This window comes from Scyliorhinus canicula, chromosome 4 (genome assembly GCF_902713615.1).
Source record: "Scyliorhinus canicula chromosome 4, sScyCan1.1, whole genome shotgun sequence".
Classification (NCBI taxonomy): domain Eukaryota; kingdom Metazoa; phylum Chordata; class Chondrichthyes; order Carcharhiniformes; family Scyliorhinidae; genus Scyliorhinus; species Scyliorhinus canicula.
The window spans coordinates 71303465-71330611 of record NC_052149.1 but is presented as its reverse complement, the minus strand read 5'-3'; the positions used below and the strand labels follow the sequence as shown (position 1 = coordinate 71330611).

Genomic DNA, 27147 nt, shown 5'->3' with positions numbered 1-27147 from the left:
ATTCAAAAGGGAAAGATAAATCAACAACCCACCAAGCATCTGTTTCTGGATAATAAACTGTCAACCACTGGCTAATGCCATGGATTGCTGTGTAAAATTGATGGAAGATATGCATTTCAAAGGCTGTCAAGGGATTTGAAGTCCTTTGAAGGTTACTTGGCTTTTGAAACTTGTAACAGCTGCTGCTTTAAATGCTTTTGTCTGAGGCAGCAGATGTTAGGGAAGGGTAAGTGAAAATACAATGAGTTTTCACTCTACTGCCTGGACTGCTCGTCAGCTTTCAGGCAGGGATGTCTGATGGGGAGGGCCTGATGGGGAGGGTCTGATGGGGAGTGTCTGATGGGGAGTGTCTGATGGGGTCTGATGGGGAGTGTCTGATGGGGAGGGCCTGATGGGGAGGGCATGATGGGGAGGGCCTCTGATGGGGAGTCTCTTTTGGGTGGTCCCTGTTGCGTGGTCCCTGTTGCGTGGTCCCTGTTGGGTGGTCACTGATGGGAGGGCCTGATGGGGGATCTGATGGGGATCGCTGATGGGAAATGTCTGTTGGGGGGGGGGGTCTCTGATAAGAGGGTGTCTGATGGGGGTTTTTAACAGGGGTACTGAGGAGGGTCAGTGGGGGAGGGTTTGGGTCCCCCTTATGTATGTGCGCTGTGGGGCAGGAGGATGCCCTGCTTGTCAGCACAGTGTGGGGCAGGATTTTCATTATGGGGGGAAGGGTGGGCTGCTGCCTGCTCTCGGTATCAGGCTGCCCGTTCAAAATGGCAGTCCAATACTGGGATCCTGACTGAATCCAGCAAGCTCCCCTCCATGCATAAATTAGCATGGAAGAGGAGAGCAAATTGCACCTGGGCGCTTCTCCTAACACCAGTGGAGACCAGTAGTGAGCACTTAGTCTCCAGGACAGGGATTCCATCCCCACATTTTAGGAAGGATGTATTGACCTTGGTAGGAGTGCAGCATAAATTTATCAGAATAATACCTGGCCTCCGAGGCTTAACTTGTAAGGCACGATAACACAAACTAGGGTTGTATTACCTGGAATTTAGAAGCTTAAGGGGAGATTTGATTGAAGACTTCAGGTTATTAAGGTGAATAGATGAGGTGGATAGAGAGAAACTGATGGACCATCAATTCATGCGAGACAGAGTTGAAGTGAACTCTAATCGACTAGAACAGTGCCTGCCTGCGACTTCTCTGCTACTGAGAGCCGCCTACAGGGCTACTGCTCTTTATACCTCCCCTCAATGGGAGGAGCCAGGGACAGAGCCCACAAGGGCACCGACATGATACATTCTGTGTAATGTTGTACAATGGTCCATAGGTGGAGCCCACATGTGCAACAGCTTGATACAGTGTAATACAGTGGTGAATGGTTAGTACAATACGTTCACCACAGAAACTACTTCCACTGATTGGTACACTAGGACTAAAAGGTCTAGTCTGGAAAAAATAGAGCCACACCTTTCAGAAGTGAAGTTAGAAGACATTTCTGTGCACAAAGGTTGGTAAAGTTTGAAACTCTTTTCATCAAAAGGCAATTGAAGCTAGATCAATTTTAAATTTGAGTTTGATGGATTTTTGCTGTCCAAAAATATTCGGAGATATGGGACTGAGTTTAGTCATAGATCAGCCATGATTTCATTGACTAGCAGAATAGATTTGAGAGCTAAATTACCTACTCCTGAACCTGTTATATTAAACAGATACCAAACCGTGACCATAAATGATGACAGATTGTGACGTGTGTAGTTGGAACCCCTTCCCCTCCCAATAATGGACAGGCAAGAGTTAATCAGCAAACCTGTGAAACCTGACCCCCTCCCAACCCCTTGACCCTAACCCACTGACTGCCTCATTCTGTCTAAATTGTGCTGGGCCTTTGGAAAAGTGGGTCCATAATTTAATAATAAAATGGAGCTCTGGTTCTGATAGTTTGGCAGCAATTTGAATTTTATTTCTACTGCACAGGTCTCCTCAAGCTAAGGAATCTCAGAAACTAAATTGGAGTGGAAACAGCAGTGCTTTTTATAGCACTGCCTGTGCGCTAGGTGGAACAGGAGAGTCTCTTCTAGCCCCTGAAACAAATCTTTTGCAGTCAGTGGCCAACCTCCGCTCTTGGTATCTCTTCCCTATTGATTGCCCATCTCACAACCTGCTGTCCAATCCCATAATCTCTCCAGGTTTCCCACCTCTCCTGAAGACTGGTCCACCCCCGATCCTCCTAACCATCCACAAAGTTTCCCACTTACTGAGGCAACTAAGGTGCGGCCTTCCCTGACAGGATTTCCCGCCCAACAACCAGCCAACCTATCAATGTGCTGCCATTTGATTGGAAAACATAGTAAAAAAAAAACAGTGTCCTGCAGTTAAATGCAGTAGCACCTCTGTAATCTCCAACCTTCCCAGGTTTTTTTTCCAGCAAACAAGCTCACCTTCTCTCTTCCTGCCTCCCTGTAAATACTGGGAGCTGATGTTTAACATGTACAACCTGGACAAAAAAGAAGGGATGGAGCCTTATATGCCAAGAACCTCTAGACAGTGAGCCAAAGCAGATCTTGCCAAAGCAGGGAAGAAGGAGAGTAAGCTACTTCTGTCTCATCATTTGTCAAGCAAGAAAAGCCTACGCCAACACTATAAACACTAAAAACAAGAACCAGGTACATTCTCTGGTCAACATGCGAAGGAAGACAGATTTTTCAATGAAGAGGTAGAAAGGACATGTCATGGAAGGCCACAGTTTAGTGCCCTCAGTATTGTGGATGGGAAGGACATTAAGAATAGGAAAGTCCTTTTTCGTGGGATATTTCAATCAACCAAAAATAAGTTTCCAGCTCACACTTTCTGACTAACAGGCTTGCGGGTTTGATTATCCAGGCATATTTCCCATGCAGAGAGTCTATTCTAGGGAACAGAAAGGTTTGTCATCGAAATCCTACTGAAGCACCCCTCTGCATTGTTAGTACAATTATGCCTGCACCACAGGTGATTGCAACCCTGACATTTGTTTACAACATTTCTGTTTGCAGAACCCACAATGGGACCAAATGTTTCTGTGGTTAAATATGCTGGACAACAAGTACAACTAAAATGGGGAGAAATTCCATTTGAAAAACAGCAAGGATTTATCACCAACTACACTATATACCTGAAAAAAGGTGCTGATGGGTCTTACCTTGTTCCACGTAAGTTACGTTTTTTTTTTATAAATTTAGAGTACGCAATTGTTTTTTTCCAATTAAGGGGCAATTTAGCGTGGCCAATCTACCTAGCCTGCACATCTTTGGGTTGTGGGGGTGAAACCCCACGCAGACACAGGGAGAATGTGCAAACTCCACACGGGCAGTGACCCAGGGCCGGGATCGAACCTGGGACCCCGGTGCCGTGAGGCAGCAGTGCTAACCACTGAGCCACCGTGCTGCCCTAGTTACGTTTGTTTTATTAATTTTCCTTTACAACAAGGCTACGAAACACTGACGATCATAATTCAAATCAATTAGTGATGCATGTGGCAGAATTCTCCGGTTCCCCAGCCGTGTGATTCCCGGCAGCGCACCGTTCACTGGCAATACAATTCTACACTCCCACCGCTTGTCAATGGGATTTTCCATTGATGCCACCCCATGCCGCCTGGAAACCTGTGGGTAGGGGTGCACTGCGGCGGAAAAAATCGATCACAATGGCCAGAGAGTTACGGCCCATGTTTAGAGATGTTAATTTTGATCACCCTGCAGAAACAAAAAAAAACAAGAACCAGGTACATTTTCTGCTCGGAGTGAAGTTGGTTTAGTTCTTATTTCCTGTTTGTGAAGAATTACGTAAGTAGTGGGGGTGTAAGTAAATGGCAGCAAAAACTCCACAACTAAACTCGGCATCCTAAGGCTAGGAAGATAATAAAATATCAGGCAAGATTCCCACTCTCTAGTAACTCCTGCCAAACAGTGGGGTCAATTTTCACTTCTTTGCATCGCCAGTCCAATGTGCTTGGCCAGAGAGAGACCTCAGCTACTTTGAGCACCAGACCTTGCTCGCAAGCTTCCAGCATTGACGTAGTGCTTACAGGCATCTCAAAAGCGAGGGGGAAGAGGAAGTGATTGGCAGAGATAATTGCAAGGGTGTGAAAGTGGGAAGCAGATAAACCAGCAACAGGTGGCAACGTTTTTGTGCGACCGTGAGCAGAATTTCAACAGTAGAAATTCAGATTGGACGAGATATATGGTGGGTGTGGAATGAATACTGCATGTTTTACACTTTTAGCCAACATCAAAATTACCCTCATTGTTTAGCTTTGTGCAAAACGATCAATTGGGAGTGGTGCTGGAACTCAACCATTGGCTAAACCCGAGTTGATATCTTCAGGAAAAGGGAGAAAATTAGTAGAAGTAAACAGTTTGTTTACACAGCTGATGGTGCACCAGGCAAGATCTAAAATTAAATTGTTTTCTAGCATACGAGAGCTGAACAGGAAGGAAGGAAATAATAGAATTCTGTTTCAGCCTGGTTCTGCTAGCTGTCAGCAAGACTGTTCTTTTCTTACAAATTCTGAGACGTGTGCACAAGAGGAAACAATATGACAATAGGAAACAGTTTCTCTGAGCGTGCAGGAAGCACTACTAGTAGGAATTTAGATTTTCTCTTTTTTCACTTGTAAGCTGATGCTTACGATGACTCAGATTTTGTTCTTTATGTGTAACTTTATTCTCTGCAAACTCCAGCAGCACATTCTGTCAGTGCAATAATGACCTTCAATTTTTGTTTGTAGACGTTGCATTCTGTACTTTCCACCTTGTGTTAACCATGCTAATGGCATCAAAGGGGAGAGCAACATAAAATAGAGCTAGGTTTCTAGCAGGTGGTCAAAACCTTTGTGGTGGTTGTAGCAGGGACCAAATCCTGTGTTTGTACCTCAACCAAACCTGTCTTGGCCCAGGTTTACAAAACAGAGGATGTAACACGCAGATGTAAGATTACATTGTGAGCTGCAACCAAATGTAGCAACTCACAGCAAAAACATCTCCCTGATTAAAAACAGCAAAATGCACCTCTCACATGGGTGCAGGTGACAGTCAGGCGACGTATTCTTTTCTGTTTAGATTTTACACTTCATTTAGTTTTTCAGTATTTTTAGTTGCAATCTGCCCATTTTCTTGACATATTCCAATTTAAGGATTTCCCATAATTTCCAGAATTTTATGTTCGTCCTTTGTCATTTCAATACGTCATTGAGATAATCTTTTATATTATCTATTATTTATGGAGTTTGCAGTTCATTTCAGCCCAAAAATAACATTTATGCCACACAAGTTCTGGGAAATAATCATTTCCAAGAGGAGAGATTCCAACAACATCCCATTGACATTCAACAACATTACCACCAATGCATCCCCCATTATCAATATTCTATTAATCAGTATGTATGAGAAATTTATTGTGCCAGTCACATCAGTACTGTGGCTACAAGAGCAGATCAGAGGCAAAGAATTCTGTGGTGAGTAACTGACCTGACTCCCTAAAATCTGTCCACCATCTACAAGACACAAGTCAGGAACATGATGGAATATTCTCCACTTTCTTGGATGAGTGTAGCTCAAAACCACCATGGACAAAGCAACCCATTTCATTGGCACCCCATCCACCACCTTCAGAATTCACTCCCTCCATCAACTCCGCACCATGGCTTCAGCGTATACCATTTACTAGATGCACTACAGCAACTTGCCAAGGCTCCTTTGATAGCATCTTTCAAACACGTGAGCCTCCACCACAGAAGATTAAAGGCAACAGGTTTATGAGAACACCACCACTTAATGCTTCCCTCCAAGCCAAATACCAACCTGATTGAAAATATCTTCTTCCTTTACGAGTGCTGGGTCAAATTCCTGAAATTCCTTTCCTAACAGCACAATGGGTACACCTACACCAAATAGACAGCAGCCATCTACCACTGGTGACACACTACAGTCTTCTCAAAAATGGTTAGGCATGGACAATAAATGCTGGCCTTGCCAGAGATGATGTCATCACACAAATAAATATTAAGAAAACTTTCTCTCTCTATTTGGAGCATCCATTGTATTTCTTTCCTTCTCCACCATTTTCTCTTCCACCCAAAAAAAGTCTTTGTTTATCTTTCAGTTTTTATTTGAGGAAGGGTACACTTCAGAAACAATGACCTAATATTTCTCCTTTGACTTGCTGTGTTCCCAGAATATTAAGATATCAATTTTTGTTTAATTATTTGAAGGGTTAATAAACACAGCATTAAAATCACAAGAACTAAGAGCAGGAGTACTTGGACCCTCGAGACTGTTCTGCCATTTGATAAGATCAGTGGCGATCTGATTGAAGCCTCAACTTCACTTTCCTGCCTGCCCCCCATGACCCTTTATTCCCTGGTTGATCAAAAATCTATCTAATTCAGCCTTGAATATATTTAATGACCCAGCCTTTCCTGCTCTCTGGGGAACAGAATCCCACAGACATACAACCATCTGAGAGAAAACATTTTTCATAATCTCAGTCTTAAATGGGACACCCCTAACATTTAAACAGGTAAAGTACCCTTTTGGGGAGGCCACTTGCTCTTTGGGAGAAGTCAGCTATCCCTTTGGGATTGTTAAAAGTAGATATGAATGTGCGTTAAATGTGGATAAGCTGTGTGGAACTGTCAAGTCACTTAAATCCCACTGCCCCATGACTCTAGACTCTTCCACAAGGGAAAACATCCCCTCAGCGTCCACCCTGGCAAGTCTCCTCAAGATCCAAAGAATTCTTAGAATTCCTACAGTGCAGAAGGAGGCCATTCGGCACATTGAGTCTGCACAGACCCTCTGAAAGAGCACCCTACCTAGACCCACTCCCCTACCCTATCTCCGTAACCCCACCTACTGGGGATTGTATATGGTTCAACACAATCGGCTCTCATTCTGCTAAAACCCAATAAATTCGGGCCCTTTCTACTCAACCTTTCCTCATAATATAACCCCTTCATCCCAAGAACCAATCGAGTGAACCTTCTTTAAACTGCTTTGAATACAATTATATCCTTTCTTAGTAAGGAAATGAAGATGAAATGAAATGAAAATCGCTTATTGTCACGAGTAGGCTTCAATGAAGTTACTGTGAAAAGCCCCTAGTCACCACATTCCAGCGCCTGTCCGGGGAGGCTGGTACGGGAATCGAACCGTGCTGCTGGCCTGCTTGGTCTGCTTTAAAAGCCAGTGATTTAGCCGAGGGAGCTAAACCAGATGTGGTCTTGCCAAGGTCCTGTCCATTTGCAGCATTTTCCTACTTTTAGACTCTATTTCACTTTCAATAAATGTCAACATTCCATTTGCCTTCCTAATCACTTCCTGCACCTGCTTACCAACCTTTTGTGATTCACATACCCAAATCTCTCTATACTTCAGAGCTCTGCAGTCTCTCCCTATTCAAATGATATCTGCTTTCTATTCTTCATGCCAAAGCGTCAAGTTGCCATTTTCCCACATTATACTCCAACTGCCAATTTTCTGGCCACTCACTTAACCTATCTAAGCTCTTCTGCAGACTCTATGACCATGATCTGAAACGCCGTGAAGCCAAAAGGGCTCCGAGATTTTGCGAAAATAGTGCCAGAGCTCCAATTCAGGAAGTCCTGTCCCTGAACCTGACACCAACTATTTCTGGGGGGGGGGGGGGGGGGGGGGGGATGGTTGCACTTTGTACATTTCTGATTCGCGGGGTCAGCTGCACATGTAAAAGTGTAACCGCCTTCAAACAATCCCATTTTCATTGCTGTGATTTCCAAAACATGATTTGTGGGCTTTTAACATTTGGGGGAAAAGATATAAAGCTATTATTTGGACAGGTAAAGTATCCTTTTGGAGAGGCCACTTGATCTTTGGGAGAAGTCAGCTATCCCTTTGGAATTGTTAAAAGTAGATATGAATGTGCATTAAATGTGGATGCGCTGTGTGGAACTGTCAAGTCATTTAAATCCCACTGCTCTGTAAATGAGGGGAAATTTAGCCTGCAGTTGAAAACAGGGTGCTTGCTGTTAGGGATTAAGTACTTGAAGGAGTTTAAATATTATCAATGAGAGGGTCTTTTAAACACAATGAGGCCTGCAATAGCCACTTAAGCTGGAATTTTCTGGTCATTCATGCCGCCAGGACTTTCTGGTCCCGTCATGGCAGTGCCCACCATGGGTTTCCGCCGACGCGGTGTGCATTCAACAGGAAGCCTCGTTGACAATGGCAGGACCAGAAAATCTAGCTACAAGTCAATGGTGGGCCATATCTGCCGCCGCAAGATACGCAGCGGGTTTGTGGAAAATCCCATCCTTAGAACTTTATTTCATTGCACCATGGTTCCTGCCATGGTGCATAATGGGTGAGTTGGCATGGAGGGTGTAAGGGCAAAGGGTTGGTATGAGTTGACACTAAGTTGGCATTGAGCTCTAAAGGACCATGAGATGTGAGGGGCATAGGTTGGATTGAGTTGGCAATGGGGGCTGTAAAGGATGATGGGGATAATTATGGCATAGGTTGGCATGGGGGTATGAAGGGCCATGTGGATGGGGTTATCAGTTGGCATGGAGGATATGAGGAGCCATTGGGATATCAATGGATGGACATGAGGTTGCATGAGTTGGCATCAATAGGCATGGGGAGTCTGTAGGGGGTGAGTGCTGGAGGCCTATTTTTTGTCTATCATTATTGCGAAGACTAAAATGAAGTGCCAGAGCACTAATTTGGGCCTTTTAACCAGCAGCCCATATGGCTGCCACTGAACTCTTTCTGGGGTCCAACACTTGTTAGCACCACCCCCAAGCCCCACCCTCTGGAATGAAGATCCGAAGATTCAAAACACTTTCTTCTCAGTTTGCTTTGAAGAGTTGGGAATTTCCCACATTTAGCCCTTTTTCGTCTTGACAGGATACTTTCCTGTCTTTGTGATGCCAGCAAATCAAGCTTCCATTGATTAGTTCCCTTCTTCTAAGCCATTGGTGGATTCGAAATAGCTGAGGTCCCCGTGCTGGTCCCTGTGGTATTCTACTCTTATCAACTTTCCAACCTAAAAATTAACTCTTTAATGCTTCCTGTTAGCTAACAAATCCTCTATCCATACTAAACATGTTACCCACTATACCAGGAGCTCTTTTGTGCAACAGCCTTTGATGTGGCACTTTGTTGAATACCTTTTGGAAATCTAAGTACACCAGATCTAGATTGACCTTTTCTTCCTCAAAGACCTCTAATAAATTAGTCAAAATTTCACAAAACTCTGTTGACTCTGGCTGATTGCTTTATTATTTTCTAAAAGTCCTGCTCTTACATCTTTAATAATGGATTCTGACAGATGTTAGGCGAACTGGCTTATAGTTTCCTGTTTCCCTCCTTCCATGAATAGAGGTGTTACATTAGTGTATTTCCAATCCCTTGGGACCTTTCCAGAACCTAGGAAATTTGAAAGATCACAAACAATGCATCCACTATCTCTGCCGCCACTTCTTTTAAAACCCAGCCCTCCGGTTTCTAGGGAATTTGTTGGAACTTTCAATCTAATAGTTTTCTCAGTACCTTTTCCCTCGTGATTGTTTTAAATTCCTCCCTCCCTTTTACCTCTTGATTCTTGATATGCTTTTTGTGTCCCCCCTACTATGAACAACATACCTGTTCAACCTTTCTGCCATTTCTATTCAGTTCAGGGGCATTTAGGGATGGGCAATAAATGCTGGTCCAGTCAGCACCACCCCCACCCCCTGAACAAAATAAAATCTTGTTTCCCATTATTAATCATCCAATCTCACCCTCCAAGGGACCAACACTCACTTTAATTACTCTTCTTTTTTAAATAGTTGTAAAAACTCTTGTTAGTATTTCTGTTGCTTTCTCATACTCTAATTTTTCACCCTATCTTGTCATTCTTTGCTGATGTAGTCCATCCTCCCCATAGAGTCTTTCTTTCTCAATGGGATATTTCTTTACTGAGAGTTATGGAAAACTCCTGAAATGTCTGCCACTGATTCTCTACTTTCCTACATTTTTTTAAAATAAATTTAGATTACCCAATTATTTTTTCCAATTAAGGGGCAATTTAGCGTGGCCAATCCACCTACCCTGCACATTTTTGGGTTGTGGGGGCGAAACCCACGCAGACACGGGGAGAATGTGCAAACTCCACACGGACAGTGACCCAGAGCCGGGATCGAACCTGGGACCTCAGCGCCGTGAGGCGGTTGTGCTAACCACTAGGCCACCGTGCTGCCCTGACTTTCCTACATTTTAACTTATTTTCCAAGTTTGCTTCAGCAGCACGGTGGCACAGAGGTTAGCACTGCTGCCTCGCAGCTCCTGGAACTCGAAATGAAAAATTGAAATGAAAATCGCTTATTGTCACGAGTAGGCTTCAATGAAGTTACTGTGAAAAGCCCCTAGTCGCCACATTCCGGTGCCTGTCCGGGGAGGCTGGTACAAGAACTTAGGTTCAATACCGGCCTTGGGTGACTGTGTGGAGTTTGCACTTTCTCCCCGTGTCTGCGTGGGTTTTCTCCGGGTGCTCCAGTTTCCTCCCACAATCTAAAGATGTGCAGGTTAGGTGGATTGGCTGTGCTAAATTGCCCCTCAGTATCTAAAACGGTTAGGTGGGATTATTGGGTTACGGTAATAGGGCGGAGGTGTAGGCTTAAGTAGGGGGCTCTTTCCAGGCACTGGTGCAGACTCGATGGGCTGAATGGCCTCTTTCTGCACTGCAGGGATTCTATTCGATTCTATAACTCCATCCTCTCACCTTTTAATTGCCCTTGTTTAAGTTTAAGATAATAGTCTTAGATACAGACTTATCACCCTCAAATTGAATGTGAAATTCCACAAAGTTATGATCACTGTTGCCTAGATGCTCCTTTACCATGAGATGGATAATTAATCCTGTGTCATTGTACATTACCAAGTCCAAAATAGTTTGCTTCCTGGTTGGCACTCTATGAACTCATCTTCCAAGCTACCTTTGCTAATCAGATTCATCTAATCTATATGAAGATTTACAATCAACCATGATTATTGCAGTACCCTTCTTACAGGCCCCATTTAACTTCCTGTTAGTCTGTCCCATTGTAGTTATTGTTTGGAGCCTGTGAACTACAAGCAGAAGTGACCTCTTATTTTTGCTATTATCTATCTCTACACAAACTGATTCTACACTTGAACTACTTCCATTTCCCACTATTGTACCAATGCCATTCTTGATCAATAAAGCTACCCCACCCTCTTTCTTATTTTGTGTCCTTCCAAAATGTCAAATAGCCTTGACTATTTAGGTCCATGCCTTGGTCACCTTGGACAGCATGGCTCATCTTGCACTTCAATGAGTATTTTGCATCCGCATTCACAATAGCAGGGGATCATGCAGACGTTGTAGCCACAGAAGGGGGTCGGGATTCTCCAATAATGGGGCTATGTCCCCACACCAGCGTCAAAATGCGTCAAATTCCTTAAGAAAATCCAGAGTGATTCTCCAATTTGTAGGGAGCTAGCAGGGCTCTGGAGTGCTTCTCGCAGCTGTGGCTGCAGATACGGAGCCCTGCACTTCCGGTCACGGCTGCCCCATGTGACATGGTGGACTCAGCTCGCGGAGCAGCACCAGGAATGTAGATCCCCCCGAGATCGCGCGGGCCCGTGGATCGGTGCCATCTGATCGCTTGCCTGGCCATCTGTGAGACCCCCCCCCTGGTGAAGGATCACCCCCCCAGTGAAGAATCCCCCCGCCCACCCACCAGGGCGTCCGCGGACTGGGTCCGCAGCCGCTGTCGGACATTCCCGACAGACAAAATGTGGTTAGAACCACGCCGTCGGGAACTCAGCCAGTTGTCCTCGCAGAATCGCCGCAGGGACCTCTGTCAATGGCCCCCTACCTGCGCCGCATTGGATTTTGGCTTCAACGGCCATTCTCCGCTGATCGCGATTTTGGCGTGGAGGCGCGGTGAATCCCACCTGAGGAGTGTGAAATGTTGAATGGTATGAACAGAATGAGAGGAAATATGAAAAAGTTTATCATCCTTGAAAGTGGATTGCTAATTCCAGATGAGATGTATCTCAGGCTGCAAATGAAAGCAAGGGAGGAGATAGTTCATTTATTAGAAACTTAGGCACTTCCATCACACAAGTGCATGAATTGAGAATCTCATAATAGCAGCGGTTTAGTCAGAAGAAAAGTTTTCTTTCCTTTTCTTTTCCTTTTAGCCGTCTCCTCTCATGTTACTGAATCCGTGAATATTCATCAGAGATGGAGCTTGGCTACTCACCAATTGGAAGGTTTTCTCCGATTATGATCCATTTATTCATTACAAAGTTCTGCTAATCTAAACGTTCTTATCTGATCTTGCCGAAAATGATTATGCACTAATTTAGCATTTTCAACAATGAAATTCAACAACCTCAGATATTTCCACATGATCCATCCTTCCTCCCTTGTTCAGATGCAAGATCATTGACCTAAAACATTCAACCAAATTGTCAAATGCCAGGCTAGGTAGGACCTGAGACAGACAAGTCCACAATTCCTTACCACCTACCGATTCACTGGTCTCCCAACATGATCTCACCTCTGAGCCATTTTTATTCCTGGAAGGGTTTGGAGTAACGGGTACCTGTCCACTTGTGATGGGTAGCCAGTTACACCAATAAAGTGCCTATCAAGGTCAGTCAGCAGAAGTTGACTTAGGCCAAAGCATGGCCAAGTGATGGAGATGGCCACCTGGTGGCAGGCCAGGGCAAGTGGCAGGGAAGCATTCCATCTAGCAGACTAGCCAACATCTTCTATAGCCACTGGGTCACAGCCATGATTGCTGACTGTCCAGTGGTGGGATTGTCCCTCTATGGTAACAACCTCACAGATGTGACCTTTTATTGTTCCAAATGTTTGAAATCTCTTCAGTAGGCACCTCCATCTTGAAACGCTCTTTTGTTATCCCCATTACATTGGTAGCTCCCACCTCTTACACTGGTCAGCAACTTAAATGTTGCCCAATGGCTGTAATGGAAGGGTGGTGGGAAATTGTGAATCTGCCCATCTCTGGTCCTGGGGTTACTGAGGTTTGGCTGATAGAGAACCCCCTATTTGTCTTGCAGTCTCGGGAACCCTTAGTTGGATGTTGAGCTCCCTGGGTACTAACTGGCATGCTCAGTAAAAATTACTTCGGGCATGAGGAACAGTCCAACGCTGAGTTGATATCTGGAAATTAATCTGACATTAGGGTCCCAACCCCAGAATAAAAAATCATAATTGTGTACCTTGCTCCATAGATGAAGCCTGACTGCTAGGTGTGTCCAGCATTTTTACTATTATTCCTTGTTAGTTTTGCTCATGAATTGAATTCACATCTTGCTTCTTAAAAGCTTTTTACTCATTAGGGTTAGCCGTTTTGTGAATTCTTGAGCGGCAGTACAAAGAGTGCAAACACTCGTTTTTATGGTTTATATGTCGCTTTAATTCAAATTGTGGAGGACCAAGGAGGCCCTCATCTTACCTGCTTCTCTTATGATGAGGCGTTGCCCCTGGCTACACATAGTGCCCCCCTTGCCCACTCAGTGATCCTCAATCTTCATTATCTTACATGGATACACATCAGAGATGGAGGCAGCCTGATGCTTTCCGTGCCCTGTGGCCTCTGATGCCGTTGGCGATGTCCTCTGGAGGGTCTGGGAGCATTTGGCCCCGGTCAACTTACCAGTGTGACAGGTATCACTGTGCCGCCTGTTCTGCCCGCTGCCCTTGAGATGCACTGGTGTCAGAAAGGGGAGATTCAGAAGAACTGAAGACCGCCATTGTCTCCTTGGTGGTAAGCCCCGGGTTGGCCTCCAGGGCTTTCTCCTCCCTGATGGGGCTCTGGGGGATTCCAAAGGATGGGGAGCCACCTGGACTGAGATCCAGAGGCCTCTGCATTATCCAGCTCCATCGGTCCTGGCTATCCTCACTGTCTGCACCATGGCGTCAATGCCCTCAGCGATTCTCCTCTGTTATCCGGCGATGCTCTGGAGGGCCTGGGCAATGTCCAGCTGCATCTGGGACATGTTTCTCAGCAACTGGGACATGATGCCGAGGCCCTCAGCCACGGCTTCACAGACTGAGCCATGCCTTAGACACCAGCACTCATGATGCTGACCTCGTGTTGCAGGCTATCCACTGCAGTCGCTGCCGTAGCAGTGTTAGCCTTGGTGCCAGCTAATGCCAGCATCAGCTCCTGCAGCAGTAGCCTTTGGGACTCCTCCAATTGGCTATGCACCCGCCGGAGAGTCACTGACATCCCCTCCTGAAGCTCACGGCCATATCCTAGCATCTGTATCAGCTGCATGATAACCTTGTCCAGAGACTCGCCATATGACTGAGACGGAGCTGAGGCCCTGGGACCCAGCAGACCTCCGACTGCTGACTCCCTGGGATGTTCCTGCCTCCACCTGATGTGACTCAGCAACTGTGTGGTGCTCACCAGATTGTGCCCCAGAATTCTGTCCACTGCTGTCTCCCACTGAGGAGCGTGTCTCTGCGTTGGGGGAAGGTGTGGATGATAGCTGTGATGCTTCAATAGTGGCCACATCGGAACTCTCCTCCAAAGTGTTCTCTTGGGTGGCAGGGTTGGGGATGGCACTGGAGGCCCAGCCCCATCAGATGCGAGACAATGTACATGTGGTCAGTGAGAGGGGAGGATTATTTTGTCTGACATGAGCAACTCACTTGAGACAGATCATCAGGGTGAAGAGGCAGCAGATCCTCACCTCTGCAGCACATGCCAACCTCACTGCTCTCTCTTCGGACAACCCCTAATCTTCAGGGCATGTTCCTCATAGGGGGTGAGGACTCTGGTCTTTGGCACTCTGCTGCCCCTCTTGGCCCTTTCATGCCTATTATGGGCCAACCTGTTCTGTGGGGCAAAGAGAGGGCATTTGTGAGCTGTGTGCTTGATGGATCTGGTGGTCTATGACAGGTGCCATGCATGGGCATGGCAACTGGCCATGAAGGGGTTGTTCTGGGTGCCGGGGGCTATGAGGAACAAGTACGAAGATGGGATGTGGGGAGGGTGCTAGGTGATTTGTGGGGGATGGTTGGGGATTTGCAGGCAGAACTGATGCCACGATTGAGGTGGTAACTTACCCTTGCAGCTCGGTGGAGGTTGTTGGTCTTTTTCCTACATTGGATGTCAGTCTTCCTTGTCATGCTGCCCAAACTGAGAGCAGCTGCCACGGCCTCCCCGGTGATATTGGTGACCCTGCTGCTGGTCCTCCGACCTCCTCGGGGTAACAGGATGTCCTGTCTCACTTCGGCTGCGTCCAGAGGCCTGGCCAAGTCGGCATCCCAAACGCGAGGAGCAGGTCTGCGCGCTGCCACGCTTGTGTGTTGACTGGGGATGAGTGGCGAGGGAGCGTTTAAAAGCAGCTCTTGTTAGCAGCAAGACGCTACAATGAGAGTCCAGTGAATTAGACGGCGAGACAGCCAGTAATGGCGAGAAGCTCTTGGGGCTCATTTCCGGCACTAAGTTCCGTTAGATATGAGCTGTGATCTCGCCGGCGAGGCCGTCGGAAAACCCCACCAATCACGCCCAAAATGACACTTTGAAATGTTTCGCCGAAATCTTCCACAATCACACCACCCCCACACCCTCACACTCTCTCACCCCATAACACTCACGCCCTTCACACACTCACTCACCACCCTGACTTGGAAACACATCGCCGTTCCTTCACTGTCGCTGGGTCAACATCCTGGAACTCCTCCCTAACAGCATAGTGGGTGTACCTACACCTCAAGCACTGCAGCAGTTCAAGAAGGCAACTCAGCACCACCTTCTGAAGGGCAACTAGAGATGGGCAATGAATACTGACCTAACCAGCGACCCCCACATCCACAAAATGAATTTAAAAAATAATAAACAACTCTATTCCCTACCCCCAAACTCTCTCACCCCAAAACACTCTCCCACCCAACACACTCTCCCCCCTCACAAAATCTCCCCCATCACCAACACTCTCCCCATAATACTCACTCACTCCCTTCGCACACTCTCCCTCACACTCTCTCCCGCTCACACTCTCTCCCCCTCACACATTCTCCCCCTCACACACTTTCAACCCCCTCACACTCTCTCCCCCTCACACTCTCTCCCCTCACACATTCTCCCCCTCACACATTCTCCCCCTCATACACACACTCTCTACCCCCTCTCACACTCTTTCCCCTCACACACTTGTTCCCCTCACACTCTCTCCCCTCACACTCTTTCCCCTCACACACACTTGTTCCCCTCACACTCTCTCCCCTCACACTCTCTCCCCTCACACTCTCCCCCTCACACTCTCTCCCCTCACTCTCTCCCCCAGACACTCTCCCCCTCAAACTCTCTCCCCTCACACACTCTCTCTCCCCTCACACACACACTCTCCCCCAGACACTCTCTCCCCCTCACACTCTCTCCCCCTCACACTCTCTCCCTCTCACACACTCTCTCCCCCTCACACACTCTCTCCCCCACACGCTCTCTCCCTCACACTCTCTCCCCCTCACACTCTCTCCCCCTCACACACTCTCTCCCCTCACACACTCTCCCCCTCACACTCTCTCTCCCTCACACACTCTCCCCCTCACACACTCTCCCCTCACACACTCTATCTCCCCCTCACACTCTCCCCCTCACACACTCTCTCTCCCCCTCACACTCTCTCCCCCTCACACACTCTCCCCTCACACACTCTCTCCCCCTCACACTCTCTCTCCCCCTCACACACTCTCTCTCCCCCTCACACTCTCTCTCCCCCTCACACACTCTCCCCCTCACACACTCTCTCTCCCCCTCACACTCTCTCCCCCTCACACACTCTCTCTCCCCTTCACACTCTCTCTCCCCCTCACACACTCTCCCCTTCACACTCTCTCTCCCCCTCACACACTCTCCCCCTCACACACTCTCTTTCCCCCTCACACTCTCTCTCCCCTCACACTCTCTCCCCCTCACACTCTCCCCCTCCACAATCTCCCCCTCACACTCTCTCTCCCCCCTCACACTCTCCCCCCTCACACTCTCTCTCCCCCTCACACACTCTCCCCCTCACCCTCTCTCTCCCCCCACACACTCTCCCCCCACACACCCTCTCTCCCCTCACCTCTCCCCCTCACACTCTCCCTCACACATTCTCTCCCCCTCACACACTCTCCCCTCACACTCTATCCCCCTCACACTCTCTCTCTCCCCCTCCACTCTCCTCTCCCCCTCACACTCTCTCCCCCCTCACACACTCTCCCCCTCACACTCTCTCCCCCTCACCACTCTCCCCCTCACACTCTCTCTCCCCCTCACACACTCTCCTCCTCACACACTCTCTCTCCCCTCACACTCTCCCCCCTCACACTCTCCCCCTCACACTCTCTCTCCCCCACCTCTCCCCTCACACTCTCCCCCTCACACTCTCTCTCCCCCTCACACTCTCTCTCCCCCTCACACACTCTCTCCCCCTCCCACTCTCACCCCCCTCCACACTCTCCCTCCCCCTCCACACTCTCCCCCCCACACTCTCTCTCCCCCTCACACTCTCTCTCCCCCTCACACACTCTGCCCCTCACACACTCTCTCTCCCCCTCACACTCTCTCCCTCCCCCCACACTCTCTGTCCCCCTCACACACTCTCCCCCCTTCACACTCTCTCCCCCCCTCACACTCTCTCCCCCTCACACTCTCTCCCCTCACACACTCTCCCCCTCACACTCTCTCTCCCCCCCACACTCTCTCTCCCCCTCACACACTCTCTCCCCCCTCACACACTCTCTCCCTCACACACTCTATCTCCCCCTCACACTCTCCCACTCACACACTCTCTCTCCCCCCCACTCTCTCCCCCCTCACACTCTCCCCCTCCACACTCTCTCCCCCTCACACTCTCTCTCCCCCTCACACACTCTCTCCCCCCTCACACTCTCTCTCCCCCTCACACACTCTCCCCCTCACACACCTCTCTCCCCCTCACACTCTCTCCCTCACACACTCCTCTCCCCCCTCACACTCTCTCCTCCCCCCACACACTCTCCCCTTCACACTCTCTCTCCCCCTCACACACTCTCCCCCTCACACACTCTCTTTCCCCCTCACACTCTCTCCCCCCTCACACTCTCTCCCCCTCACACTCTCTCCCCTCACACAATCTCCCCCCCACTCTCTCTCCCCCTCACACTCTCCCCCTCACACTCTCTCTCCCCCTCACACTCTCCCCCTCACACTCTCTCTCCCCCTCACACACTCTCCCCCTCACACACCCTCTCTCCCCTCACACTCTCCCCCTCACACTCTCCCCTCACACATTCTCTCCCCCTCACACACTCTCCCCCCTCACACTCTCTCCCCCTCACACTCTCTCTCCCCCTCTCACACTCTCTCCTCTCCCCTCACACCTCTCCCCCTCCACTCTCCCCCCACACTCTCTCTCCCCCTCACACACTCTCCCCCCTCACACTCTCTCTCCCCCCCTCACACACTCTCCTCCTCACACACTCCCTCTCCCCTCACACTCTCCCCCTACACTCTCCCTCTCCCCCACACCGCTCTCCCCCTCACACACTCTCCCCCCTCACACACTCTCTCCCCCTCACACTCTCTCTCCTCCCCCTCACACACTCTCTTCCCTCCCACTCTCCCCCCTCACACCTCTCCCCCTCACACACTCTCCCCCTCACACTCTCTCTCCCCTCACACTCTCTCTCCCCCTCACACACTCTCCCCCACACACTCTCTCTCCCCCTCACACTCTCCTCCCCGCTCCCTCTCTCTCCCCCTCACACACTCTCCCCCCCTCCCCACCTCTCTCCCCCTCACACCTCTCTCCCCCTCCACACTCTCCCCCTCACACTCTCTCTCCCCCTCACACTCTCTCCCCCTCACACACTCTCTCCCCCTCACACACTCTCCTCCCCCTCACACTCCTCCCCTCAACTCTCTCCCCCCACACATCTCCCCCTCACACTCTCTCCCCCCTCACACTCTCCCCCCTCACACTCCCCCCCTCACCCACTCTCCCCCTCACCTCTCCTCCCTCTCCCCCACACTCTCTCCCCCTCACACACTCTCTCTCCCCCTCACACACTCTCTCCCCCTCACACTCTCTCCCCCTCACACACTCTCTCCCCTCACACTCTCCCCCTCACACACTCTCCCCCACACACTCTTTCCCCCTCACACTCTCTCTCCCCCTCACACACTCTCTCTCCCCCTCCACACTCTCTCACCCTCACACTCTCTCCCCCTCACACACTCTCCCCCACACACTCTCTCTCCCCTCACACTCTCTCCCCCTCACACTCTCCCCCCTCACACTCTCTCTCCCCCTCACACACTCTCTCCCCCTCACACACTCTCTCCCCCTCACACTCTCCCCCTCACACACCTCTTCCCCCTCCACACTCTCTCCCCCTCACACTCTCTCCCCCTCACACATTCTCTACCTCACACTCTCCCCCTCACACACTCTCCCCCACACACTCTCTCCCCCTCACACACTCTCTCTCCCCCTCACACACTCTCTCCCCCTCACACACTCTCTACCCCACACTCTCCCCCTCACACACTCTCCCCCACACACTCTCTCCCCCTCACACACTCTCTCTCCCCCTCACACACTCTCCCCCCCCCACACCTCTCCCCCTCACACTCTCCCCCTCACACACTCTCCCCCACACACTCTCTCCCCCTCACACTCTCTCCCCCTCACACATTCTCCCCCTCACACACTCACCCTGAAGTTCCGCAGCCTCCTCACAAACTCTCTCTCACCGCCTCACACTCTCTCCCCCTCACACTCTCTCTCCCCCTCACACACTCTCCCCCTCACACACTCTCCCCCTCACACTCTCTCTCCCCCTCACACACTCTCCCCCTCACACTCTCTCTCCCCCTCATACACTCTCCCCCTCACACACTCTCTCTCCCCTCACACTCTCTCCCTCACACCTCTCCCCCCCACTCTCTCTCCCCTCACCATCTCCCCCTCACACTCTCTCTCCCCCTCACACTCTCTCTCCCCCTCACACTCTCTCCCCCTCACACTCTCACCCCCTCACACCTCTCCCCCTCACACTCTCTCCCCCTCACACTCTCTCTCCCCCTCACACTCTCTCTCCCCCTCACACACTCTGCCCCTCACACACTCTCTCTCCCCCTCACACTCTCTCCCCCTCACACTCTCTGGCCCCCTCACACACTCTCCCCTTCACACTCTCTCTCTCCCCCTCACACTCTCTCTCCCCTCACACTCTCTCTCCCCCTCACACACTCTCCCCCCCTCACACACTCTCCCCCTCACACACTCTCCCCCTCACACTCTCTCTCCCCCTCACACTCTCTCCCCCCCACACTCTCTCCCCCTCACACACTCTCTCTCCCCTCACACACTCTCTCCCCCCTCACACTCTCTCCCCTCACACTCTCCCCCTCACACACTCTCCCCCACACACTCTCTCCCCTCACACTTTCTCTCCCCCTCACCTCTCTCCCCCTCACACTCTCTCCCCCTCACACACTCTCCCCCTCACACACTCTCCCCCTCACACACTCTCCCCCTCACACACTCTCCCCCTCACACACTCTCCACCTCACACTCTCTCCCCCACACTCTCTCTCCCCCACACACACTCTCTCCCCCTCACACACTCTCTCCCCCCTCCCACACTTTCTCCCCCTCACACACTCTCTCCCCTCACACTCTCCCCCTCACACACTCTCCCCCACACACTCTCTCCCCCTCACACTCTCTCCCCCTCACACACTCTCCCCTCACACTCTCCCCCTCACACACTCTCCCCCACCACTCTCTCTCCCCCACACTCTCTCTCCCCACACACTCTCTCCCCCTCACACTCTCTCCCCTCACACTCTCCCCCCTCACACACTCTCCCCCACACACTCTCTCCCCCTCACACTCTCTCCCCCCTCACACTCTCTCCCCCTCACACATTCTCTCCCTCACACACTCAACCTGAAGTTCCGCAGCCTCCTCACAAACTCTCTCTCACCGCCTCACACTCTCAACCCCTCACACTCTATCGCACCCCCTCACACTCTCTCCCCCTCACACTCTCTCCCCCTCACACTCTCTCCCCTCACACTCTCCCCCTCACACTCTCTCCCCCTCACACTCTCTCCCCCTCACACTCTCTCCCCCTCACACTCTATCTCACCCCCTCACATACTGTCTCCCTTCTCATGCTTTCTCACCCTCACACTATCTCCCCTCACAGTTCCTCTCACCCTCATACTCTCTCCCTCACATTCTCTCTCACCCTTCTCACTCTCTATCGCCCTTGAACTCTATCCCTCCACCCTCGCATTCTCCCACACACTTCCCCATTCACTCACTCAGACACCAGTGGGCATTGCTCCTGCTGCCTCATGCTCTGATCTGGCATACCTTTGTCTCAATCCAGCCACCAGGGCACCGCGCTGAATGCCTGGCCCTCCACTCCCTGGACCCCATGCCCGGCACCTCCACTCCCTGGGCCCCCCTTCCTGAGCTCCCCAACCCTCCCCAACCCTCGGCTCCCTAATCCTTGGCTCCATGCAGATTCTTCCTATTGCCTGTTTGACCATCATTTTGAAAACAACCTTCAAAAGCTGCATCTGGCCCTTGGGCCACACATTCTACGTCTTAGGGAGTAAAAGCCCAGCTTCTCCCAGTCTGTCCATATAAATGAAGTTCCGCAGCCTGGCTGATGCACTATCAATTACGACGAGACGAGAGTAGAATGTAATCGAGGCTTTATTACACAGAGATGTGTGGCCTCCTACAGCAGATGACGAAATGGCTGCTGTATGGGGAGCATACATATTTATACTCCGCCTATTGGGCGGAGCCAGCAGGCAGTGATCTACCCCCGTACCTGTAGTACAGGGGCCTTACCGTAAAACCCATATATACAGTATATACATCAGTAGTGACTGCCACACTGGTACCATTCTAACAAATTTCTTTCTGCACTCTCTCAAAGGCCTGGACATCCTTCCAGAATTGTGCACAATACTCCATCTGAACCCTAACCAAACTTCTAGAAAGGTCAACAAGGCAGCATAATTATGAGGCTTCTCAATGCAATTCAGGTGGGATGAAGATGCAGTTATGTAATTGGGAGCGGGGACATTCCTGCTCCGTACTAGGATAACAGTTGTTTGAGGCAAAGGAGAAGCCCAGCAAAGATCTTCAGCAGCTGCTGAGGTGCTGAAGTTTGATTCGTATCAACTATCTGCAAGGTGGGGGGAGAAAGTTCCATGATAGTGAGCAGAGTCTTCATCAGTGAGTATAACCCACCAACACCAAAAGGTAATAAAGCTGCAAAACCAGTTTTTAAATTCAAAACATCCAGGCTGTAAAATTGGTCACTGTGTCGATGCTATATCAGCCTGCAGACCTGAAAATGGCTGTTGATCCATGTCTAACCACTTCTGGCATGGCCCACATGGAGCACCGTGCATGGAAGGCACTAGCAAGGGCATGCCATACTTTAGCCAGAAATATGCAGAGCGGATATATCATGGTGTCACTCAGCTCCGAAAGCTGAAGGTGTGGGAACTACAAAATGTAAGGCTGCAGCATTAGCAAGTTTGTGAGTTGTGAAGCAGAACGTCTGATTGTTAGAGATTGCTGATGGGTGAGCATCAGGGTGTGATACATTGAGCAGTTATTGAACTTGGTGGTTGATGTGTGTGATGCCGATGTGTTCCAGTTCATAGAATTATCATACAATTCCTATTGTACGAATCCTCCACACCTTCAGGGGCTAGGCCGACGCTGGAGTGGTTTGCACCCCGCCGGCCGGCGTGGAAGGCCTTTGGCGCTGCGCCAGCCGCGGCCAAAGGGACTCCGCCGGCTGGCAGGGGTCTGCGCATGAGCGGGAGTGTCAGTGGCTGCTGACGTCATCCCCGCGCATGTGCGGGGTGTTCACCTTCGCGCTGGCCATCGCGTAGGCTTACACGGCTGGCGCGTAGGAAAAGAGTGGCCCCATGGCACAGGCGCGCCCGCAGATTGGTGGGCCCCGATCGTGAGCTAGGCCACCGTGGGGCACCCCCCGGGGCCAGATCGCCCCACTCCCCCCCCCCCCCCCCCCAGGACCCTGGACCCTGGAGCCCGCCCGCGCCGCCAGGTCCCGCCGGTAAGGGACCTAGTCCAATTTACGCACACAGGACCTGCATAGGACGAGCAGGACTTCGGCCCATCGCGGGTCGGAGAATCACCGGGGGTGCCGCTGCGAGCGGCCACCGACCGGTGCAGCGCAATTCCCGCCCCCGCCAATTCTCCTGCGCCGGAGAATTCAGCGGCCGGTGGCCGGCGGGGGCGGGATTCACGCCTCCCCCCCCCCCCCCCCCCCAGCGATTCTCCGACCCAGCGGGGGGTCGGAGAATCCCGCCCATTGAGTCTCTTCCGGCCCTCTGAAACAGCATCCTATCCAGGCTCCCACCCTCTCCCTGCAACTCCGTAACCCAACTTATCCCACACATCCCTGGATACTAATGGGCAATTTATTGTGGCCAATCCACCTAATCTGCACATTTTTAAAAAATCGTTATTGTCATAAGTAGGCTTACATTAACACTGCAATGAAGTTACTGTGAAAATCCCTTAGTCACCACACTCTGGCGCCTGTTCGGGTCCACTAAGGGAGAATTTAGAATGTCCAATTCGCCTAACAGCACGTCTTTTGGGACTTGTGGGAGGAAACTGGAGTACCCGGAGGAAACCCACGCAGACACTTGGAGAATGTACAGACTCCGCACAGTCGCCCAAGACAGGAATTGAACCCGGGTCCCTGGCACTGTGAGGCAGCAGTGCTAACCACTGTGCCACAGTGGCGCCCACCTCAGTGAGGCCAGGTTACTCTGGAAGCACATATTTTTACATGAATGTTGTAGTCTGGAGCTATGGATCATGATGGCAGGTCTCCAACTTTCCTTCCACCATATAGCTGATCAGAATTCTTTCCTATTTGTAACCATTGGAAGGATTTACAGATTAATACTTAACCTGTTTGGCCATGTTATGAACGCAATTTCCTTGACCATCAAGTCCTGTGTTGGACTCAAATCCTGAGCGTCTGTCTCTGACGCAGAGACACTACCCAATGCGCCACAAGACCACGTCCTGTTGAGAGGCGGTACGGTGGCGCAGTTGTTAGCACTGCTGCCTGACGGCGCCGAGAACCTGAGTTTGATCCCGGCCCTGGGTCACTACCCGTATGGAGTTTGCACATTCACCCCGTGTCTGCTTGGGTCTCACCCTCACAACCCAGAGGTGTGCATGGATTGGCCAAGCTAAATTGCCCCTTAATTGGAATTTTTGTTTTAAAAATATCTCCTGCTGGATGGGTAGGAGGTAGCATTTAAATTTGACCTTTTCACTGACACTGCAGTCAGGTCCTCAGGGCCACACTCCTTGAATTAACCTTTGTAGCTGTCTGCTCACATTCCATTCACTGGAAGTGCCTCAAAGGCCTTGTGGCTCCCTGTGGATACTTGATCTCTCTACTGCTTTCCACCTCCTGGGCTACGGCCTTCAATGACACATCATAAAGTTTGGGAGCCTTGTCTCTGGCTGTTGCTCTGCTGGCACTTTAACTCCTTCGCTGATAGTACCAACTGTTGCAGCCTGAATGCCATACTCCTTTAAGAAGTGCCAGTCAACGGGGTGTTTAAAACTGGGCTGCACAACTCAATCACAGTGACGAGTGAGCAAGAAAATGTTTATGTGCTGCCTGCTTGTCCACAATCAAGTGCAGGATAATTATCCCCGCACCACACCGCTCCTGTCAGGTGATAATGGGATTTGTTATGTTCATCACAATAGGCAGGTAGAGACATGGTTTAACTACCTCAGTAAAGGCCACACCTCTGACAACTGCCCTTCAGCGCAGCACTGATGTGACGACCTGCTCAAATCATGGAGTGGGTTTTCAACGTTGCTGACTTCTGAATCTATTTTTGACAGTGTTTTACGCAAACTTGCCATGATGCCTACTCACAGGGAAAATGTTAGTCTGGTGGGCGAAATTCTCTGATGTCCGTCGCAATGCCTGGGACCGGCGGCCAAAACCGGCGCTGATGACTCCGGCGTCGGGCCCCGCAAAACATCGCGTATTCTCCGGGCCCAAATGGGCCAGCAGCGGCGTTACGCCATTCACGTCGGTTACACCCGCTGCGGAAGTGTCGCGTCGGTTAATGTCGGGCGACTTCATCAACGCCACCCGGCGAGATATCACATAAAGAGAGAGCCCCCCCCCCCCCCACACCCCCAACCCACCGGCACGCGCAGTTTGTCAGTTCTCTCTCTCTTTGTCAGTTCTCTCTCTCTTTGTCAGTTCTCTCTCTCTCTCTCTCTCTCTCTCTCTCTCTCTCTCTCCCCCCCCCCCCCCCCCCCCCCCCCCTCCAACCCACCGGCACTCGCAGTTTGTATGTTCTCTCTCTCTTTGTCAGTTCTCTCTCTCTCTCTCTCTCTCTCTCCCCCCCCCCCCCCCCCCCCCCTCCAACCCACCGGCACTCGCAGTTTGTATGTTCTCTCTCTCTTCCTACCCCCCCCCCCCCCCCCCACCCCCTCCCCCTCCAACCCACCAGCACTCGCAGTTTGTCAGTTCTCTCTCTCTTCCCGCCCTCCCACCCCAACCAACCAACCCAACCCACCGGCACAAGCAGTTTGACAGCTCTCTCTCTTTCTCAGTTCTCCCTCTCTCTCTCTCTCTCTCTCTCTCTCTCCCCACCCCACCCCAGGCACTCGCAGTTTGTCAGTTCTCTCTCTCTCCCCGGCCTGTCACCCACCTCCATGCTGAACGGCGTCAACCATCAGCACTGGTTGACGCCGTTAAATACCTACTTTGATTAACGCCAAGGTGACCCGTGGCCACGTTGGCGCGACTTCGGCCCGTGCGGGCCGGAGAATTACAGCAGCACATAAAACCGTTGCATCCCCCCCGGCCCCAGCCATTCTCCGAGGCGGGCGGCGGGATTGGTGGCACGCCGACTTCTGGCGGGTGGGAAAATTCTGGACATGGCGGGAGCGGGATTCTCAGCGGCCCCGGGCGATTCTCCTACCCTGCGTGGGGTCGGAGAATTTCGCCCTTTCTGTTCACACCACAGAATTGTTCTGGCACACAAACTGGCCATTTAGTCCACTGTGTCAACATCGGCTCTCAAAATGAGCCTCCTGACTCAGTTTTTTTTAAGGAAGAGAATGACACAAAGTTACACGTTTTAAACTAATTCAGAATACTGAGGTATAGCTGCCAATAGGACTGAAGGCCTGACACAAATGTTAGCTGCTCTTGTGGTCAAAGCTAGCTAGTGACCGGAAAGACTTGACATATCACGAGTGCAGCAATTGACTGTGACTTGTATCCAGCTCTGGGGAGATGCAGGCAGCAGTTATTTGAAAATATTGTTGAACAACATGCTTTCTAATTTAAAAATGAGCAAAATACCATGGATGCTGGCCAAAACAGAAATCATTGGAAGCACTTAGCAAGTCACCAAGTCACCTGGAAGGAAGGGTGGGGAGTGAGCGGGCAGTAGTCAGGAAACCGCTTCACGCTGAATTTAACGGCAGGACGGGACCCGAATACCATTTATGGGATCTGTCTCCCAGCTGCGCCCAACTGGATTGAGGGGTTGGTGTGAAGGCCACCACACAAAAGGTCAATATGCAAGATAAGGGTCCTTGAGGGGCCTTGCAGTTCAGGGATGCATGTATGGAAGACTGATTAATGGACATGAAGCTAAGACAAGGGAGAAATAGGGGGCTGGATTCTCCAATTCTGAGGTTATGTACGGAGCATGCGTCTAGTATTATGACCAAAAGATCGGCGGCACCCTGTACCAATGCTCCGCCCAGTGGGAGGCTAGCATCCGCGCCACGCAAAACCCCCGGTTTCCCCTGCAGATACGGTGTGAGCTGCAGCGGTCGCGCTGTATAACGGGGCGCCGGCCGCCCGCGGAGCTGGCCTGCCAGATAGTGCCCCCCTGTAATTGCCCTCGCCACCCCGGGCCACCTTCCACAAGTCCCCCCAGCTTTCGCCGAAGCCCCTTTGGCCATCAGAACAGCTGCCCCCCCCCCCACCCCGGCGGATGATTCTTCTTCAGTGGAAGGATGCAAGGCCCCCAAGCGT

The 27147-nt window shown here is 50.8% G+C and overlaps 1 protein-coding gene across 1 annotated transcript in view; it reads left to right on the top strand.

Annotated features, from left to right (window-relative positions):
- The window catches only part of LOC119964218 (interleukin-12 receptor subunit beta-2-like), a 194251-nt gene that overhangs the window by 132835 nt on the left and 34269 nt on the right, over positions 1-27147 (top strand). The window contains exon 14 of the mRNA XM_038793502.1: positions 3027-3182. Coding sequence (XP_038649430.1) covers positions 3027-3182 — 156 coding nt within the window. The remainder of the gene's footprint in view (positions 1-3026; positions 3183-27147) is intronic.